Source organism: Ascaphus truei, chromosome 15, assembly GCF_040206685.1.
Source record: "Ascaphus truei isolate aAscTru1 chromosome 15, aAscTru1.hap1, whole genome shotgun sequence".
In the NCBI taxonomy this organism is placed as follows: Eukaryota; Metazoa; Chordata; class Amphibia; order Anura; family Ascaphidae; genus Ascaphus; species Ascaphus truei.
Window position 1 is genome coordinate 32,211,971 of NC_134497.1, and position 21,415 is coordinate 32,233,385.

At 47.5% G+C, this 21,415-nt stretch overlaps 2 protein-coding genes across 2 annotated transcripts in view; both read right to left on the reverse strand.

Moving 5' to 3' along the window:
• Positions 1–21,415, reverse strand: part of LOC142466770 (uncharacterized) — a 616,011-nt gene that overhangs the window by 536,375 nt on the left and 58,221 nt on the right. The gene's annotated exons all lie outside the window — the stretch shown is intronic.
• The window catches only part of LOC142466773 (uncharacterized), a 54,759-nt gene continuing 45,463 nt past the window's right edge, over positions 12,120–21,415 (reverse strand). Inside the window, exon 3 of the mRNA XM_075572173.1 lies at positions 12,120–14,103. Within this exon, the coding sequence (XP_075428288.1) occupies positions 12,662–13,996 (1,335 nt within the window). The 5' untranslated portion in view covers positions 13,997–14,103 and the 3' untranslated portion in view covers positions 12,120–12,661. The remainder of the gene's footprint in view (positions 14,104–21,415) is intronic.

Here is a 21,415-nt window from a genome sequence, read left to right on the forward strand (position 1 = left end):
TTAGGTCCCTAGGGCAAGAGGCAGAACCCCCTATGACCCCACTCTCGGAGACTAGCTTCTATTTCTCTGATTCTCAGGTACAGAGTAATTTAACCCTTGAGGTTTTTCCTATGTTAACCCCTACAGGTCAGCCCTATGAACCTCCCTTGGTAAATCCCTGTAGTCCGTCGGTCAAGGACACCTCCTTAGCCTCAGAGGATGAATCCCTTATGTCCCCTGACTCGGCTAAAATTCTCGGGGCTATGCCCCCTGAACATTCGGCAATAATACTGGCTCCAGTTAAAAGTATTCTGGAGCCGTTTGTTTCTCTAAACCTGTTCGCAGAATCCATACTCCTAGGTATTTCGCTGACCCCGTCTGTCACTCAGAGAGCTGAGACCCCTGCTTCTGAGCATAGACCCCTTTTCGTGGAATCTGTTGTCGTTTCTGATGTCCCAGACACTCTTTCCCAAATACCCACTTCAGAGACCAGCACAGTCGTGGTTGCCCCATTTGCACTGTCTGTGTTCTCCTCTTCTCAAATCCTAGGGTTTAAAGCGAACAAGTGACCCCTTCTGAGATCAGCGTATCTGCTGTTGCTCCACTAGTACAATTACACTCAGGGCCCTCCTATTTGGAGGATCAGCTTTTCAAGTTTGAAACTTCCCTTATTCCTGATTTTGTAAACCTACAGTCCCTTCTCACTGCAGCTAAAAGTTCTCCAGCAGCCGCTGAGTTAAGCTCTGCCGCTGCCAAATCTTCTGTTGTAGAAGCAACCTTCTCTAGCTTACTTCTGTTTTTCCTATCTGTTATGCCTATCACCTTTACTAAAATTTCTGTTTTGCAAGGTATTTCTCCTATTAAGTCTGTGATACCTGCAATTCCTTTAATTGGTTCCAAGACCCCTGTCACTGAGTTTCCCATGGAGTCTGATGCCCTCACTAGGGATTCTCAGGGATCCAATTCTGAAACAAGCGCAATGCTATCTGATTTCATTACAGTAGCTAGTTCAGTTCCTGCTGGTTCTCAATCACCCACTTCAGTGACTAGCAAGATGTCCCTTGTTTCTATTGGAGAGTCTACCAGAGTTTCTTTCACGGATCATGCCACAGCCTTCGGGATAATTAAAAATGACTTTAAGTCTGGGATGCCCACTCCTTTAATATTACTGTTTCACGCTGATTCGCCCACAGTATTCAGGGTATCCACTACTGGCTTTATGTCTACTACCACGAACTCAGGGGTATCGCATTTGGAACTTTCAGTAATACCCGCTGTGTCCCTTTTTTCAAAAGACCCCGTCTTGAAGATGGACTTATATCTCCCTGTGTCTTCCACAATAGTTGGGGTACTTGCTATTGACTGTCTTGTCCCAAAACTAGGGTTACCTCTCAAGAAGGTGCCTGGAGCTACCGATGTTAAGAACCCTATGTTTAAAACAGTAATATTTAGCATTGCTTCTCCCATAGTATCATGCGAGACCTGGGTACCTGGGACTCCACTCCTAAGCCAAGCTCTAGTTCTCTGTTTTCTTTCTCTGTGTTGGAGGTACCCAGCGTTAACCTCAAGACTATTATTCCTAAGGCTGATGCACCGCTTAACCGCCTGCCTGTTTTTTTTGGATAAAATCTGTTTTCTCACCTTTCAAACAGACTCCTTACTCGCAGGTCTCTGTGCGGTGCCTAAAGTGCCCTTTCTGGATGGCATTTGGCCTTTCTCTAAGACGAAGACACCCTTACTGGACCTCGTCGCTTTACCTGAAGCGTCCGTCCCTGTTCTCTATGGTTACCCTATGGGTATAGACATGCTTATTATGTCCTTCGCCAAGGCCACAATTTCGGAGTTGATTCTCTCTAAAGATCACAAACTAAAGGAAGCGGATCCTTCAACTGCCAGTACCATGAGTTGCATACACACTGCTACAGACTCTCGCAAATTGCTTGGGATCGCAACCCTGCTTTGTATCAAAAATACCGCTACAATAGTGTGTAGTGAACCCTCCCGCCCCATTCCCTCGCTAACCATCACCCGGAATTCCTTGGAAGCTAAAGACTCTCGCAACTTCCTCCGTGCTGATTTCACCAAAGACATTGCCTTCTCTGAAGGTCCCTCTGCCATTTTTGTCCGACAATCTGTGTCCTGTGTCCCGTACTCTTGGACTATTACTATGCACCGGACACCTGGCTACTGCCCTTCTGATGTTCCCATTCCGGAGCCCTCAGGTCCCATTGTCCATGTACCAAGAACTGCAGTGCCACCGCTGTCTTTTATGGCACTCGCCAATGTACACCTGGACTGTGGACCTAATTCTCGCCGGAGACACTTCAGGAACAACTCAATGTCTCCCGGACCTATGAATGTTCCTGTCCACCCAGGCTTCTCACTGTCAGGATGTGCTCACCACAAACGAGACGGGACCGCGGTGCTGAGGTGGGAAAGGTTAGAACGCCACCCACAGCCACGAGGGCACATCTTGAGAGTAGAGTGGTCTGGGATTCCGGATCGGGGTAGGAGAGGTACGGATGGTAGAGGGTGCTGTATGCCAAGTCCGGGGTTAGAGAGAGTGACGTAATCGTTTACCGTTAGCCAGGATCGGAATGCCAGAGGTGCGGAGAGTCGTGTTGCCGTATGCCGAGTTCGGGATGCCAGAGGTGCGGGTAGACGTAGCGGAAGCCGGTTCGGTACACGAGGAAGACTGCAAAACAAGACAGAACAAGACAGGACTAGGGAGGCAGAGAGTGATGAGAACAACTGGTTCTATGCTCAGCCGATGAGTTAATGAAGCTGCAGGGTATATATAGGCAAGAGGGTCCAATGGCTGAGTAGCAAGGTGGGGGTGTGTGAATGGACCAAACTGAGTCAGGGATAGGTCCAGAGGAACTCCTGGGGGAGGGAGCAGGCGAATGGAGGTATTTGATTGCAGCATTACAAATGGGCAATATGCCTTTAAGAGGCTGACGTTCCTCCATGTGGGCGCACCCCCGTGTGGCCATTCCTGCGAGTGCGTGACCGGGCACACGCCCAGAGCCGACAGTAGAAGGGAAGTGCTGGCGTGCGTGCGCGCGCCTAGGCAAGATGGCGACCGGCATCGTGGAGGAAAGGTCGCTGCGAGGCGCGGGGGAGTCTGATGGAGCCGCGGGTAAGTGAGGAGCACGCCGATGGCGGCGTGACTCCCAGGTCGTGACACTCACCCAATGGTGGGGGTACTGTAAGGAATCCCAACAAACTATGGGCTTTCAACGCCACCTCTCGCCTAAGGAGGTTTAGGAACAATTCCATGTCCCCCAAATCTGTGATGGTTCCTGTTCGTCCGGAGGTCTCACCTGAAGGGGGGGGGTACTGTAAGGAATCCACTACTGGCTTTGACTATAGCCTTGCAGACCTATGCAGTTGCAAGCTTCCTCTGGCAATCTATGGCACATGTGCTGCTTCTCATTGCAGCTTCTGCCCTGTGCTTCAGCATTGGAGGAATACTCACACACCCTCCTCCTGTGATTGGATCTCCGCCCTTTATATCCTGGGCGTTGGCACTGAACCAGTGCCGAGCATAACTCCTACCTGGGACGTTACTGTCTCTGCCACAAACCGCCCCAGGCCTCTCTCCTAGCGTTCTTACCTTCCAAGTTCCTGAGTATCCAGAGGCCTGTTCCTGTCTCCTGTGCTGAAGCGTTGTTGCCAGCACTGGTACCTGCTGCATTCACTCCTAGCAGTGGTTACCCCTATTTCCTGGTACCTGCTGCATTCACTCCTAGCAGTGGCTACCCCTAGTTTCCTGCGGCCTGCTGCTATCTCTATGCAGTGGCCTGCCTTGGACTTCTGCGCTGAAGCGTTGGTTTCCCCGACGCTGCCCTGCGGTGTACTTCGGCCAGCCTGCTGTCTCCCCCTGCTGAGACCGGCGTCATGGGCCGAGGCCGCTCCTCGCGCAGAGGCCACTCCCGCGCACACGCTCCTAAGCTGAAGCAGGGAACTTCTGTCTGCCTGTTGCCGATTCCTTGCTACGACTACGACCACCCGGATGTCTTCTATCCTGACCCTGCTTCGGCCATCGATTGTCCTGTCTTCTCCTACCCCGACTTTGGCTTTAATAACGACGATGCTGCCTTCTCCAATCCTGACCCTGCGATGTACGACTACGAACTGCGCACTCCGGATCAGTCTGCACGGACTAAGGTCGTGATTATATAACCCCACCTCAGCCCCGCGGTCCGGTCCCGGTTTGTGGCGAGCATCGGCGTAACAGAAAGAGGCGACCGTATGGACCCTCCCAGCAACTACCTCAGAACGTGACCAACACGCCGATGCCTCAGGCCTGACAAAAATGGCCAAGTACATAATCCGGCGTGACCTGGTGCAAACAGGATTAACCAACTTTGACGACCATCCCGAGAACTACCTAATGTGGAAGTACACGTTCAAAGACGCAATCAAGAGCCTGGGTGTCTCAGCTAGGGAAGAACTCAGACTGCTAGCCAAATGGCTGGGAAAAGAATCCATGGAACACGTGAAGAAACTCGGGGCAGCGAATGCGAACCACCCCCAAGTAGGTCTTGACCTAGTATGGGAAAGGCTAGAAGAGTGCTACGGTAGCCCCGAAGCAGTCAAAGATTTGCTCTTCAAAAGAGTCGACAGCTTTCCCAGGATCACAACTAAAGACTACTCGAAGTTACGAGAGCTCAGGGACCTGCTGCAAGAGCTGGAGTTTGCAAGAAAAAAGACCATTCCTTAACAGGTCTCAACGTCCTAGACTCAGCTCGCGGAGTGAGACCCATCTTGAAGAAGCTACTCTACAACCTCCAAGAAAGGTGGATTTCACAAGGCTCCAAATACAAAAGGGAGAAGCAAGTCGCCTTCCCCCCATTCTCATTCTTCTTGAGCTTCATCCACGAAGGGGCAAGGACAAGGAACGATCATCTTGGGTGCGCAACCCACACACAGTGCAAGCAACCTGAGGAATGAGAGACCAGTGGCGAGATACGGAACCACTCAAACACCCATCTCGGTCCACAGGATGGACGTGTCCCAAACGACCCAAACTACTCCCGATCAGTCGGTCGCAGGAAACGAGAAACCAAGGGACCCAAACAGGGAATGTCCCATACACAAGAAGCCACCCCCACTTAACATGTGCCTTGGGTTCAGGATGAAGTCCCTAGAGGAACGCAAGAAGTTACTCGGAGAATTCGGAGTTTGCTTCAGGTGCTGCAATTCCACGACTCACCTAGCCAGAGACTGTAAAGAAGACATCAAATGTGTAGTATGCAAAAGTGACAAGCATGTAACATCTCGACATCCAGAGGTGCTGACACTCCACCAACGCAACAACCCATCCTCCGTAGCGGAGCATGGCGGGGAGGAAGGAGAAGGAGTGCCAACACCTGTCACATCTCAGTGCACCGAGGTTTGCAGAAAAGGAAGTGACAAAATGTCCTGCTCTAAAATATGCCTTGTCGCAGTGCACCCCCAGGGACAACCTGAAAGGGCTATTCGGATGTATGCAATCCTCGACGATCAAAGTAACAGATCATTGGCGAAGACGGAATTCTTCAACTTATTCAACCTACAAGACAATGCCTCACCCTACACCCTCAGAACCTGTGCAGGGTCAACTGAGACAACAGGGAGAAGAGCAAGCGGTAACGTCATACTCTCAGTGGGTAACAGAGTGAAGATAGCTCTCCCCACACTCATCGATTGCAACCACATGGCCGCAAACAGGGACGAGATTCCCACACCAGACGTGGCACGCCATAACCCGCACCTCAGAGGAATAGCCAACTACATCCCGCCGGTAGAACAAGGAGCCAAGATCTTGCTGCTGCTCGGTAGGGACATCTTGAGGGTACATAAAGTCCATAAACGGCGTAACAGACCCCACAACGCACCATACGCCCAAAAACTTGACCTAAGATGGGTGATAGTGGGCAACGTGTGCACTGACAAAGGGCACAGACAAGACTATGTTGAGGCCCGCAGAACGGTGATAACAGAATGTGGACACATCCCTCTCTGAACCATGTCTTGGCCATCTCCAAGTGATAGGAGGGCAAAGTGAAGAGACGAGACAAGGTCATACCCCTGATATCAACAAAAACATCCTCACATCAGGGGGATGTGACAATGGCCTAGGATGTTTAGTGGTTCAGACAACCAAGGATGACAAGTCGACTCCACCGAAGGAAGAAAGTAACCTCTTGAAGGTGACCGACAAAAGGATCTCCCAAAAGAAAAGAAACAATCAGACAGTCCTCCTGAGAGCAATGACACAGCTGAGACGTACAGCCATTCCTCTCCATAGAATATCAAGCAACAAAGCACCCAGCTGCCACGGCTGGAATAGCCGCAAAGGATTGCACCCTGCAGGTGAAACCACAGGGGCAAAGAGACTGTTCTTTCACACACGTAAAAGGAGACAGTTGCAGAGACATTTCACAAAAGAGTTTACAAGGACAAAAGAGACTGTTCTTCATCATGTCCAGGGAGAAAATAACCTGCTGACGGCAGTTAACAAAGAGACACAAAAGCGTTTCACCAAACTACGTGGAGAAGTTCTCGTGCAAGAGGAATGCACCAATGACTTACGGTGCACAACGTTCCAGACCACAAGGGACGACAAGCAAAAACCATCGATGGAAGATAGAGGATTCCTGAGGTTAACGGTCAAGGAGCTCGTCTAAGACGGACCGGGCAGTTGGGTGAACCCACTACCATTCCGTTCACCAAGAAGGCGCCTCCCCAACAATGGAGAACATGCCATCTCTAGGTTCACTTCGCACCGCTGCGACCTACAAAGGAAACCGGAGACCAAAAACAACTTTGTGGTCTTCATCCAGAAGATATTCCTTACCGGCCACGCAGAGCCAGCACTTCTAAAGAAGGAAGTTGAAGAATGCTGGTACCTCCAATCATCTGGGGTCTACTAACCTCAGGAACCCGATCAAATCCGGGTAGTCTTCAGCCCCAGCGCTCAGCTCCAGGGAGTCTCCCTGAACGACGCCCTCTTTACTGGACTAGACTCGACAACCAGTCTTCCAGGACTGTTGTTCTGCTTCCGCAAGGAGCCAAAAGCCATCTCTTTCTGCCAAACGCCAGGTGATAAGAGTGACAGGCTACCACGACTGGCATACCTACAAGGTAAAATTACAGAGACAAAAGGACTGTTCTCTCACAAAGCTAAAAGAAAACAGCGCCAGAGACTTTTACACAAAGAAATTGTGGTGCAACCAGCTAACCTGGAGCTGTGCATCCACCCTGCATCCTTGGCCAAGAGACTTTGAAACCAGTGATACCGGCCGGTGTCACATCGCTATGTGGACATGGACTCTTGCATTGTTTGAGAATGTGATGTTATCTTTGTTATGCATTACACATGTTCCACATATTTCAGTTATATAGTGGTATCTCCAGATACCAGACGGGGAGTATCATGGCACAAGAATCACATTTCTGCCTGACCCCCCTTCTGCTTGTCAGCTCCTTAAGTTCAGCTGCATGCATTTGCTCCACATACACACACCGTGCCTGTGTGATGTATCAATATGTTGCCCTTTCTGCCTGTGAGCAGGTAGCCAGTGAGTTGCTACAGCAACCTCTGAGATTCTTCTCAGAATGGGCTATTCTGCCCTCCCCTCTTGTTTGTTTCCAGATAGTCTGTCCGAAGACTATTCCTGTTACCCAGAATTCCCTCACACTTCCTTTTACTTCCAACATTGGCTGAGTGAGTACGTTCTGTTACCTCTATACTGGCAAGGTTTTATCCTTTTCACCTTTCCCTACTATCAAGCACACTCACTATAGAGACATTCTCTCACAACACCATCATCCACAAGTGCCTTTGTGTATCTATGCTTTCCCCAATAAAGTGAAGAAAAGACAAAGAACTTGTTGTGCTTGTAACAGGAATGAGTTGAAGCTATCTGGGTTATTCATAACACACGTGACTCTGGCCTCAGAATACGCGTTGTAGCGGATCACACTATAACGGGGTTGAGCTGTGTATATTTAAATACTTCATTAGAATTCTCGTGAGAAGGGTTTATTTAGTTAAACCCTTTGGGTAAGGCGTTATAAGCCTGCTGCCACATCACGGCATCACCAGTAAAGCAGGTCTTAACACTAAACTGTGAAAATTCTCATTTACCTTTGCTGGAGGGCGATTGATCGCAGTGGGTCTGTCCAACACAGAAACATGAAAAAACCTTCTAGTTTAAAAAGTGGGGTTGGGTGAGCTTAACCCTGGGAGAAGGGGAAACCAAATTTTTAAAAGTAAGTTTTTTTCATGATTCTGTGTTGGACAGACCCACTGCCCAATTCTACCCTGGCCCCAGTCAGTGTAAAATGATCAATAACCACAGAATGATGCAAAACAGCATTAGCACTTTAACCCACTGTCGCCATACTGCGACAGCATAAAACACTATATACAGTATATATAGGTGTTATCATTATAACCAGTGCTTGACAAATCACCCAAAAATCTACTCGCCGAACCAAAAAATCTACTCGCCACCTAGTCCCGCCCCCAACCCCCCCCCCTAGTCCCGCCCCCGCTTTAAAAAAAATACATAAATTGAATAAATACCTAGTAAGAACATTAGTTTTTGACATAAGTTTATTTATTGTATTACATTATACTACAATTGGTCCTTGTTACGTGTACGTGTGTGTGTGTGTGTGTACGTGTGTGTGTGTGTGTGTACGTGTGTGTGTGTGTGTGTGTGTGTACGTGTGTACGTGTGTACGTGTGTACGTGTGTGTGTGTGTGTGTGTGTGTGTGTGTGTGTGTGTGTGTGTGTGTGTGTGTGTGTGTGTGTGTGTGTGTGTGTGTGTGTGTATGTGTGTATAAATGTCGGATCTAGAAAAAAAAGCCAGATGTGAATGACTAGTTTCCTGAACCCCTTAACCAGTGTCTGGATGCCCCCGCTTCACAATATTTAAAGCAGCAATCCCGCCTGGGATCTTACCTGATCCGCAGACCCTCAATGTCCAGGTACCTCATTCCCGCAATGTTATACATTGGAGGAGAGATGCTCCCTACCTGTCTTCTGGGTTAGGGGGGATTCCGATGTCTCCCGTGTGAAGCTTGAATCAGATCTGGAAGAAAGCAGTATAGGTTATTTCGGTGTAGTATAGGGCAGTTAAGATATACAGGGTAAATAAGATATCCAGATCGAGAGTGTGAGACAGAGAGAGTGTGAGACAGAGACAGAGAGACAGAGAGGGGAGAGAGACAGAGAGACAAAGAGGGGAGAGAGACAGAGAGACAGAGAGGGGAGAGAGACAGAGAGGGGAGAGACAGAGGGGAGAGACAGAGAGACAGAGAGGGGGGAGAGAGAAACAGAGAGGGGGGGAGAGAGAGACAGAGAGGGGAGGAGAGACAGACAGAGAGGGGAGGAGAGACAGAGAGGGGGGGGAGAGACAGAGAGGGGGGGAGAGAGAGAGGGGGGGAGAGAGAGAGGGGGGGAGAGAGAGAGGGGGGGAGAGAGAGAGGGGGGGAGAGACAGAGAAGGGGGGAGAGACAGAGAAGGGGGGAGAGACGGAGAGGGGAGAGAGACGGAGAGGGGGAGAGAGACGGAGAGGGGAGAGAGACGGAGAGGGGAGAGAGACGGAGAGGGGAGAGACAGAGAGGGGAGAGACAGAGAGGGGAGAGACAGAGAGGGGAGAGACAGAGAGGGGAGAGACAGAGAGGGGGAGAGACAGAGAGGGGGAGAGACAGAGGGGGGGAGAGACAGAGGGGGGGAGAGAGAGACAGAGGGGGGGAGAGAGAGACAGAGGGGGGGAGAGAGAGACAGAGGGGGGGAGAGAGAGACAGAGGGGGGGAGAGAGAGACAGAGGGGGGGAGAGAGAGACAGAGGGGGGGAGAGAGAGACAGAGGGGGGGAGAGAGAGACAGAGGGGGGGAGAGAGAGACAGAGAGGGGGGAGAGAGAGACAGAGAGGAGGGAGAGACAGAGAAGGGGGGAGAGACAGAGAAGGGGGGAGAGACAGAGAAGGGGGAGAGACAGAGAAGGGGGAGAGACGGGGGGTAACTGACTGACGGGGGGGCAACTGACTGACTGGGGGGGTGGGATGACTGACTGACTGGGTGACTTTTGACTGACTGGGTGATGGGGTGGGGGGGTGGGGTGACTGACTGTGTGGGATGATTGACTGGGTGGGGGGGTGGTCATATGACTGACACTATGACTGACTGGGGGACTTTTGACTGACTGGGTGGGGGGTGGGGTGACTGTGTGGGGGGGTGGGGTGACTGACTGGGTGACTGGGTGGGGTGACTGACTGGGTGGCTGGGTGGGGGTGACTGACTGAGTGGGGGGTGGGGTGACTGACTGGTGGAGGGGGGGTGACTGACTGGGGGGTTACCTCTGGTGTCCTGCACACACACATTCTCTCTCTCCCACACACAAACACTCAATCTCTCCCATACACACACACACACACACTCTCAATCTCACACACACACACACACACACACACACACACACACACACACACACACACACACAATCTCTCTCTCATACCCATACACACACACGGGAAGGGACGTGCGCCGGAGGGGAGAGAGAGGGGGGGGGGGGGAGAAACACCCCGCTACTTCCTCCCGCCCCGCGCGAGCAGTGGGAGCACATAGGGGACAGAATCACCGGCAACTGCAATATCCTCAGACCCGCGCGGGCAGCGGGAACACAGGAGAGGAGGGGGGGAAGAAACACCCCGGCCACTACAGCATGTGACCCGCGCGGGCAGCGGGATCACCGGAGGGGGGGGGGGGGGGGAAGAAACACCCCGGCCACTACAGCATGTGACCCGCGCGGGCAGCGGGATCACGGGAGGGGGGGGGGGGGAAGAAACACCCCGGCCACTACAGCATGTGACCCGCGCGGGCAGCGGGATCACCGGAGGGGGGGGGGGGGGGGGAAGGGAACACCGGAGGAGGAGGGGGGAAGAAACACCCCGGCCACTACAGCATGTGACCCGCGCGGGCAGCGGGATCACCGGAGGGGGGGGGAAGGGAACACCGGAGGAGGGGGGGGAAGAAACACCCCGGCCACTACAGCATGTAACCCGCGCGGGCAGCGGGAACACCGGAGGGGGGGGGGGGGAAGGATGTATCAGTGAATACAGTATATAAATATTTAAAGTGCATTAAATTCCCCCCACCTGAAGCATCTGTCCAAACTCCTCCATGACTGGATCAGTAAATTGTAAATTATAGGAGCTGACACAATTATACAGGAGGGAGGGGGGAGGAGGAGGAGCAGCAGCAGCAGAAACGCACGCACTCAAACCCCCCCCCCCCCCATTACTTACCCATGCAGAAAGGGCTGTTTGAAGTCCTGGCAGCTCTATCCCGCGTCACAGCCAATCAGCTACAATTTTTTTTTTTCAAATTTTTTTTTTTTCAATTTTTTTTTTTTTTTCGAACAGGATTTTTTTTTTTTGCAGAGCAGGGGAAAGGTTACTGGCCACGAGCCAATATCCGATCGCAGCTGGCGAGTTGGCGACCGGGTTTGTCGAGCACTGATTATAACACATAAGGAGGGGAGAGGGGCAGCCAACATCACCTAACCTCAGGTAATTACCCTATCTGCTTCTGCTCCATTTCTATATACCACATCTTTCATTGTCCCAGCCAAACTCCCTAGCCACACCCTCCCTCAACCCTGCCCAATCACATCACTCTGCCCACCTGCCAGCACCTACTCCTCAGCCAATCACCTGACACCTGTCCCACATCTGCCTGGTAACACAAAGCTCACTTTCCCGCCAAAACAGAACTAGCCCCAAACAAAACCCAGAGGTGAGTGAGGGGCTTCAAGTTCCGTGCTGCCCCACAGTCCCGTGCCCCCCTACAGTCTCTTCACCTTAATTATGAAGGCCGTCAAACCCCTCTAACCCTAAAACCACACACCTTAATCCTGTACCCTAAAAACCCCTACCCGAAGCACTTACCCTAAAAACCCCTACCCTAAACCCCTTAAATTAACCCAATACCCAAAACAGTAATAAAACTTACATCAGAAGCGGCTGTAGGCGGTGGGTTCGTTTGTGGCCTAATGCCGACTGCAAATTGGTTGCTGCAAAACTATTCCGATTCACAACAAATGAGGCTACAGACTGCTTCAGCATAATGGGAAATGCACATTTTATTAGAACCAACAGCATAAAAATATAAATTATTAAGAATAACATTTTTCTTTAAATAAAACAGCAATAAGAATGATACAAATAACCTGCATTTAAAATGTTATAACTTTTATCCTTTTAAAATGCTCGTTTTATGCACCATAAACTAAACTCAATTATCATTGTGATTTAGCATAACAGAGATAAACATGTGCACTTATATGTGAGCTTCTTAGTCACTGGTTATCCCTAAACATGCCTGGCTTTTGAGGTAGGTCTCTCCAATGTGTTTGTCCTCTTGTGTCTCCTCAGGTTGGATGACACACTAAATCCCTTCCCACATTCCCCACATACATGCGGTCTCTCCCCTGTGTGTGTCCTCTTGTGTTTGATCAGGCAGGATAAATCACTAAATCCCTTCCCACATTCCCCACATACATGCAGTCTCTCCCCTGTGTGTGTCCTCTTGTGTATGTCCAGGCTGGGTAACCGGCTAAATCCCTTTCCACATTCCACACACATGCGGTCTCTCCCCTGTGTGTGTCAAGGCTGGATGACACACTAAATCCCTTCCCACATTCCCCACACACATGCGGTCTCTCCCCTGTGTGTGTTCAGGCTGGATGCCACACTAATCCCCTTCCCACATTCCCCCAAAACATGCGGTCTCTCCCATGTGTGTGTCCCCTTATGTGTGTTCAGGTGGGAGAACTGACTAAATCCCTTCCCACATTCCCCACATATATGCGGTCTCTCCCCTGTGTGTGTCCTCGTGTGTTTCTTCAGACTGGATAAGTGACTAAATCCCTTCCCACATTCCCCACATACATGCGGTCTCTCGCCTGTGTGTGTCCTCTTGTGTATGTCCAGGTTGAATAACCGACTAAATCCCTTTCCACATTCCCCACATACATGCGGTCTCTCCCCTGTGTGTGTCCTCTTGTGTGAGTCAAGGCTGGATGACACACTAAATCCCTTCCCACATTCCTCACATACATACGGTCTCTCGCCTGTGTGTGTCCTCGTGTGTTTCTTCAGACTGGATAAGTGACTAAATCCCTTCCCACATTCCCCACATACATACGGTCTCTCGCCTGTGTGTGTCCTCTTGTGTGTGCTCAGGCTGGATAAATCACTAAATCCCTTCCCACATTCCCCACATACATGCGGTCTCTCCCCTGTGTGTGTCCTCTTGTGTGTGTTCAGGTGGGTTAACCGAATAAATCCCTTTCCACATTCCCCACATACATGTGGTCTCTCCCCTGTGTGTGTCCTCTTGTGTGTGTCCAAGCTGGATGACACACTAAATCCCTTCCCACATTCCCCACATACATGCGGTCGCTCCCCTGTGTGTATCCTTTTGTGTATGTTCAGTTTGAATAAATGACTAAATCCCTTCCCACATTCCCCACATACATGCGGTCTCTCCCCTGTGTGTCCCCTCATGTGTGTATTCAGGCTGGATAAGTCACTAAATCCCTTCTCACATTCCCCACATATATGCGGTCTCTCCCCCGTGTGTGTCCTTTTGTGTGTGTTCAGGTGGGATAACTGACTAAATCCCTTCCCACATTTCCCACATACATGCGGTCTCTCCCCTGTGTGTGTCCTCTTGTGTCTGATTAGGTGGGATAACCGACTAAATCCCTTCCCACATTCCCCACATACATGCGGTCTCTCGCCGGTCTGTGTCCTCTTCTGTAGTTTCTTGTCTGATAACCAAGTCTGACTCTTCACACTTTCTCCAAGATCTTTCCCTGGGGCAGCAGCTAATATATATCTTTTGGAATGAGAAGCAGTTACATTGTTTATTAATTGCCTTGATGGGTTGAAAGATGCATTTTCTATCATATTTATAGAAATGTTGCAAGATTGTTCTGTCCTCATCTTTTCCATATACGCATTTGGGTGTTTGAACTTCAGATGTTTGAGGAGGTAATCCTGACTGCTAAAAGAAACGTTGCAGTGTTGGCATGGGTGGATTAATGGTGCTTGTCTTTGTACTAGACGAGACAAAAAAGTCACCGTTACACAAACTGTCTTACAAAAAGTCATGAAGGAGGGGTAAGTTAGCATATCACAAAAAGTTCAGGATGAAAGTAAACTGTAGAACTACATTGTAAAAATGAAGGGTTTAGCAAAACATGCGTACTAAGGGGGGAAGGGGTAGGGAAGAGGAACCCTCGCAACAGCTCTAAAGACCAGTATGTGGTCTATTGGTGCTACAATCTGTGGTGAATAAAATATAGCGAACTAAAGAGGAAAGAACCCCAATGAACGAGAGCACTCAAGGGACTGCAATTGGCTCATAGATAGCCTCTATACTGTATAAGGACAAGGTAAGTGGCTGGAGAGGTACCTAATGTGATGCCTAGGTATATGATGTGTAAATTAAAACAAAGTTTATTATGAGCTATGCTCAATAAATAAAATGAGTTGTGGACACAAGAAAATAAAGTCTTGGTGCTGATTGTCCTCTAGTATTTTTCTTACGAAAGCCTTAAAGTGACGAATTGAAGAAAGAACACACTGCAGAGACAGTATACAGAAAACTTCACATTCAGTATATCGCGTATCTGTCTTCTACGACCAGGTAGGCAACAGTTTTAGTAACTCGTCAAGGTGTATAGCAAGCTATAATACTTAGGTAACTAATGAACCACTCAAGTCTACCATGAGCTGTCAATGTGGATGGCACTAGTCCATATTGGCAAGGTGTAGATAACATACAGTAGCGGCCGCCTTTAACCTCCTGCGGCCGTTTCCCCGCGATTTTTTAAATCGTGGGCAGATGCGAAATGTTTTCCGCCGGTTTGGGCGCCACGGGCGCTTTCAATGTTTAGCGCCATTTTTTCGGGGATTTAGGAGGTTAAAAGGAGCCGCACCCCTCTGGATAGCCACCCCTGAGTGTCACAGCAAAGAAGAGTCCACTGATCCTCGCAACAGGCGAGTCGCCCCCTTCAGAGCCTTACATTAAGACCATCCCTAGTGGGAAGGGTAGGGTCTTAATACTCAATAGGGAAAAGGGAAATTATGGCTAAACAAGGAACAATCAAATTAGTATCCCTAGATGTAAAGGGCCTACAGAAAAATAGGAAAAGGAGGCTTGCCCTCCAAGAATTGAAAAAATCAAAGGGTGACATTGTTTTTCTCCAGGAGACGCACTTTACATCTCATGAGCCACCCAAAACTTTCCACAACACATTCCCTATGAGTTATTACTCATCATTTAGTAGTAAAAAAAGGGGAGTTGCCATTCTGATCCGTCAGGGCACTCCATTCAATCTAACAAAAATAACAACTGACCCAGAGGGTAGATTCATTGTGGTGTATGGCTCACTATCAGGATCCGCAGTCGCCCTGATTAACCTCTTTGACCCCAACGAGAACCAGACAAACTTTCTAAAAAAAGTACTAGAGGAGGTGGACACTGATTACTTGTCGTCACTAATAATAGCAGGAGACTTAAACATGGCACTTAACCCAGCCGAAGACAAATCGTCTACCCCAGGACGCCCGCACTCAACCCAAACATTAAGACTGGGAAAAAAAATTAAAGATATTATAAAGGAATTTTCTTTATTGGATATTTGGAGAGCACAACATCAGGGACAAAGGGACTACACCTTTTACTCGGCCCCTCACCAGACCTATTCTCGTATTGAGTACTTCCTTGCTACCAAGAACATCCTACAAGCAGCTGCTAACACTGACATAGGCCCGATTACATGGTCCGATCACGCACCTATCTTTTTGAACCTCTCGACCCCATTTGTTAAAACGATTTCCTATAGCTGGAAACTAAATGACTCCCTACTTAACAATAAAGAGGTAGAAACGGAGATCAAAATAGCCCTTAAGGATTACTTTAGACTGAACCTTGGCACGGTCGAGTCTCCAGCTATCCTGTGGGAAGCCCATAAGGCGGCAATTCGAGGTAGCCTTATCTCAATAGCATCCCACAGGAAGAAAGTCAAAATAAAACTAATCAAAGAGCTTACAGATAAAATTATAACATTTGAGCAGCAACATAAATCAAACCCCTCAAGGAAAATGTATAAACTACTGACAGCTGATAGAAGCGAATTGAAGGATATCCAACTAGAAAATTTAGAAAAAGCTCTTAAATGGACAGGTCAGAGGTATTATGATAAGGGGAATAAAGCCAACAGATTTCTTGCTAGCAAGCTAACAGGCATACAAAAGAGATCACAAATCACAGCGATCAAAAATAGGTCTGGTGAGAACTTACAATGAAAAAAAAATAGCAGAAGAATTTACTCAATTTTACACTAAATTATATAACCTAAGAACTCGTTCTGCTAACTCACACTCTGCCGATCAAGTGGCAATCGTAGACTATCTAGAAGATTGTGATTTACCCTCTCTAACAGAGGAGGAAAATGCCATCCTGAACGGAAAAATTACACTAGAGGAATTGACAGCTGCAGTCAAGGCATCAAAAACATCTAAAGCGCCAGGCTCTGACGGCTTCACAAATTTCTACTATAAGAAGTTCCTACCTATATTATCAACCTACTTGTTAAACCTGTTCAACTCATTTATGGAAGGGAATCCAATCGCAACTTCAATGGCCTCAGCTAATTTGGCAATCATTCATAAGGACGGGAAAGATCCGACCCAGTGCGGAAGCTATAGGCCCATATCGTTGCTGAACAACAACCTCAAACTGTACAGCAAGATACTTGCGAACAGATTGAATTAGTCTAGGTAGGATGGGGTTCATTCGTAAAATAATAAATATAATCGACCATGCCCACATGTCCAACACGAAAGCGATGTTACTGAGCCTAGATGCAGGGAAGGCATTCGACAGAATTGATTGGCTATTTCTGGAGTGAAACTACTCAAACTGAATTTTAGCTATAGATGGTGCTCTTCATATATTAAATACCTGGGAGTAAATATATCAAGGCACTATCGAGCTTTATATCAAGATAACTACCCAGCTCTCTGGGAAACAATCAAAAAAGACTTAGATCGGTGGGAAGGTTACCAGGTTTCATGGATTGGGAGAATGACATCTATTAAGATGAATATACTCCCTAGATTATTATATTTTTTTCAGACACTCCCAGTCCATGTACCTAGCACTGAACTAAAAAACATACAAAACAGAATGTTTAACTTCATTTGGCAGGGCAAAAGACCCAGAGTGGCTAGATCGGTTCTGTTGGCATCAAGAGGAAGAGGGGGTATGGCTGTCCCAGACATCCATAAATACTACATAGCTGCACAATTGAAACAAGCAGTCATGTGGAATACTGACCCGGCCCAATGTTGCTGGATTGAAATAGAGTCTCAGTATGCTAGAATGCCTTCTCTGCAGGCCTGCCTCTGGAGCTTAGACAGAGGAGATAGATCGGTCGAAATACAAGACCAGATTTGGGCTCTGCTCATCCAGCCCACAGCTCACGCCCATATACAACAACCCCAAATTCCCACCGGGATGTAGATCCAAGCTCTATGAACAATTAAGAATAGGAGGGATCGGGGCGATTGCGGATCTCCTAAGCCTCGGGAGGCTCCTGAGTTATCCAAGAATTACGAGCTAAATATAAAATTAAAGAACTGGATGCATTCAAATATTTACAAATTCGACACTTTATCCAAAAAATATGTCCTACCCCAGAATTTCCCCCTCTCACCAAATTTGAGCGGCTATGCAAAGCTAATACCTACCAAAAGGGACTAATTTCTGAAATATATGCCAAATTAGAGAACTCCGTGGCCCCTCAAAACAACGACTATATGCTCAAGTGGGCAGCAGATTTGAATATCACAATAAAGAGATTTGGGACGAAATCTGGTTGGCAGCCTCGGGAACATCCATATGCACCACAACCACGGAGAACATCTACAAAATTCTCTATCACTGGTATCTTACTCCTGTGAGATTAAATAAAATTTACCCCCTTGCGTCAGACCTATGCTGGAGAGGCTGCGGATTTAGAGGGGACATGGCCCACATCTGGTGGACATGTCCGGAAATCGTAAAATATTGGACTAAGGTCCATAATCTGGTAAAAGAGGTCATCGACCTGGAATTACCTATAGATCCGCTGACCTTCCTACTTGCAAGGCCAATACCGGGAATTGACCGTCAGACTGGGAAATTAATATCCTTTATTCTTACTGCGGTTAGATGTGAGATAGCGGCATCCTGGAATAAACAAACCACCCCCTCCAAAAGTTTATTCTAAGGCTGAGTCCATAGAAGGACAGGCAGCGCTAAGCCGTGCGGACGCTCCGTGCTGAGCCCCTGCATCCTCAATGAGGATGCCTTGAGAGGGGGCTCACGCGAGTGTCCGCAGGCGTGCGGAGGCGCTGGATTTTTCAGCTGACAGCCAAGCTGTTTTTCAGCACGCTGTCGGCTGAAAACATCCAATCTGCGCGGAGCAGCGTCAACGTCACGGCGCCGTGTTGTCAGCGCCGTGACGTTGACGTCGGTGCGTCGCGGGCGATTGGCCGAGCGACGTCACTGCCCCGCCTCTCAGTCTCCCCCCGCCTCCGATCGCCCCGCTGGCTCGCCTGCATGGGCATGAAATCGCGCAGATTTCAGAAGGCGAGCCTCAGTGCGGCTCGGAACTCCTCACCCCTCTATGGCCCCAGCCTAAGAAATAAATTGATAAAACTGTGTGCTTAGTGGAGTCATTGTGAGGTAACTTAAAAATCTATAGTTGTTACAAAACTGTGTGGTTTTGTGTGAGGTCTGTGTGAGATAACATAAATCTGCAGTAGTTATAATCTGTGTGGTCTCAGTGGTAGAATAATTCTGTTGAGGAAAAGGAGGGTGCCAGGAAAAAAAATTAACTCCAAGTTATATTAATTGCAAGGAAAATGAGGGACTAAACCTAAAAATCAATGTAGCTCTCTGTCTGTAGCCCACAGCTGCAGAAGCAGCCCCCACCCCTCCCTTCTACACAGAAATGTACACAGGATTGTGTACACAGCCCAGTTCAGCAAGAATGTAGGAAAACACTGCACTACTGTTTAGTTTGGATTTTTTGGTATCATGCAAAGTTTTAAAAGTAAAAGTAATTTTAGACAAAAAATTAGACAAAAGAAAGTCTGATCCAATAATGGTAGGAAAGAGTTCAAAGCAGAGAGAGGTTGTGTAAAAGAGATATAAGGAATTAGAAATAATAATTAAAACAATAAGATTATGTTTTATAGGAAAAGTTGCAGAGATGTATTTTTTTTTTTAGTTATTATGGTTTCTCTGTTCAAACTTATAATAGGAAGCTAACTGTACTGTTTCAGAACACATGCAGCACTGAGGAAGCAAAGAGAAAACAAATCAGAAAGACAAAGTGGGGAAAAAAAAGTGTTAAATTGGTGTACAGTAAGTGCAGACAGAGTTTTATTTACAGGATAAAACTGAGGCTTAGAATAGATCACAGGATAGGTATCAAGGAAGGAAAAGAAAGTGTTATAAGTGTAAGTGTTAGAAAGTCAGTATATTTTGTCAGAAATTTCAAAGCTCTTAAAAGAGATGCAGGCATTGGCTGGAAAAAGGCATAGAGTAAATAAGTAGAAAATACAATTTTCTCAATCTAAAGTTAAGATATGCAACCCAAATTCCTAATGCCAGATTAACCACGTATGAGTGCATACTGACTGGCACTAATAATGTCACAGTCCATCGGTGCCCTCATTGTTCTCAACAGATTTTTTGGCCTAAAACGTGATAGTCCAACGTGTGGATTCCAAAGAGGGGTCTTCCCCGCCTGGATTGAGAAGCTCAGGGAGTCTCATGTATTGCAAATCTGAGCGGCGAACACACTCCTAGGAACAGGTTCAAGGTAGGGGAAATTATTATTTTTTTTCCCCAAAATGTTTTATTAGATTCTCAGGTAAAAGGGTTAATATGGTAAAAGGGTTAATATGGTAAAAGGGTTGATTGTTTGAGTAATCCCTGTGTGTCTGTGGTAATATCCTTCCCTCTTCCCCACAGCAATAAGTGGCTGAGTCAGGTTTTGATACAGAAGCAGTCTAGGCGCTGGCAATTTATTGTTGTGCCCTTGACAAGAGCTGTAAAAACGGACCTGAACATGCAAATGAATTGCACCTGAGTGAATCGTGTGTGTAAGTTTTGTGTGAGAGTTGAATAATGGGGATGCCGGCTTATTATATGTATACAAAATTACTATCCAGGAACTTGCAAGTGCTTACAAAAATAAGAATATTATTAATTGCACGCGATTAAGTTTAATTAAAAAAAAAAAAGGTGTACATCCATTACAATACAAAGTGATCAACTCTGGACAAAGGAGAGTTTGAGAGTCTGCGGAAAGAGACAGGAGGAAAAGGATAGGCATATGCGGGAAGATCATTTGATCTTTACCATTTTTATAATCAGCCCCAATTAATGGTAAAAATGTAAGAGTTCATTGCCCTGACCAGACGGTAAACTTTTTAAAAAACCCAGAAGATATTCTTTTTCCTCTGCTCAAGCTCAGATAGCCACCCTTCTCCAGCTTAAAGAATGTGCAGATGTTCCAGATATGAACGTAGCTTCAAATTAGGTTTAAAAGTAGGTTAGTTATGAGAATAAGAAAAGAGAGGGGAATTTTTATTAATTTAGTTTACAGGATCAAACTATTGCGTTTTTTTTTTTATTATTAGGATAGGTGAGAAATATGTTTTTTGCTATTTTTATTAAGTTTGTTGGTTGTGTATTTGCCATGGAAATTTTAGCCTGCATCTGTGGGAGAAGATCCTCTTTTTTAAACTCTGAGCTGCTCAATACAGTACAGTAGATCAAATGTTTTCTCTGTTCTGAGCAGGGTATCTACAAAGGCATTGTATGTTATGGAGTATAATGTATGATATGTAACTTTATAGTATAGAATGTTTATAGTGTATAATGTTTATGATTAATATGCAGTATAATTTAATATATACAAGAGTAATGTTTTAAAAGCCAATGAGACGGTCCTAAGGGATATAGAGACTGTGAAAATGGAGAATATAAACCTGAAAGAAGAGGTTTTAAACCTGACTGGTCAGGTCAGTGATCGGACTGAGAAGCTTCACCAAGCGCAGAAAGTGAATACGCAATTGGCGCAAGAAAAATTAGAAGTACAGGCTGCTCTGCAGAATGCAGAGAAAATGCAGGAAAAAGAATGCCTCGCCCTGGAGCAGCTGAAGATCACGTTGAGCGCCACAAGAGCATCGCTAGAGGCGGAGCTTAGAAGCCAGGTGACGCTGTGTGAGAGGGAACATGAGAAGGTCCAAAAACTAAAGAAAGATCAGGAGAAGCAGAGAGGCAGTGCCATCCCAATGAGTCAG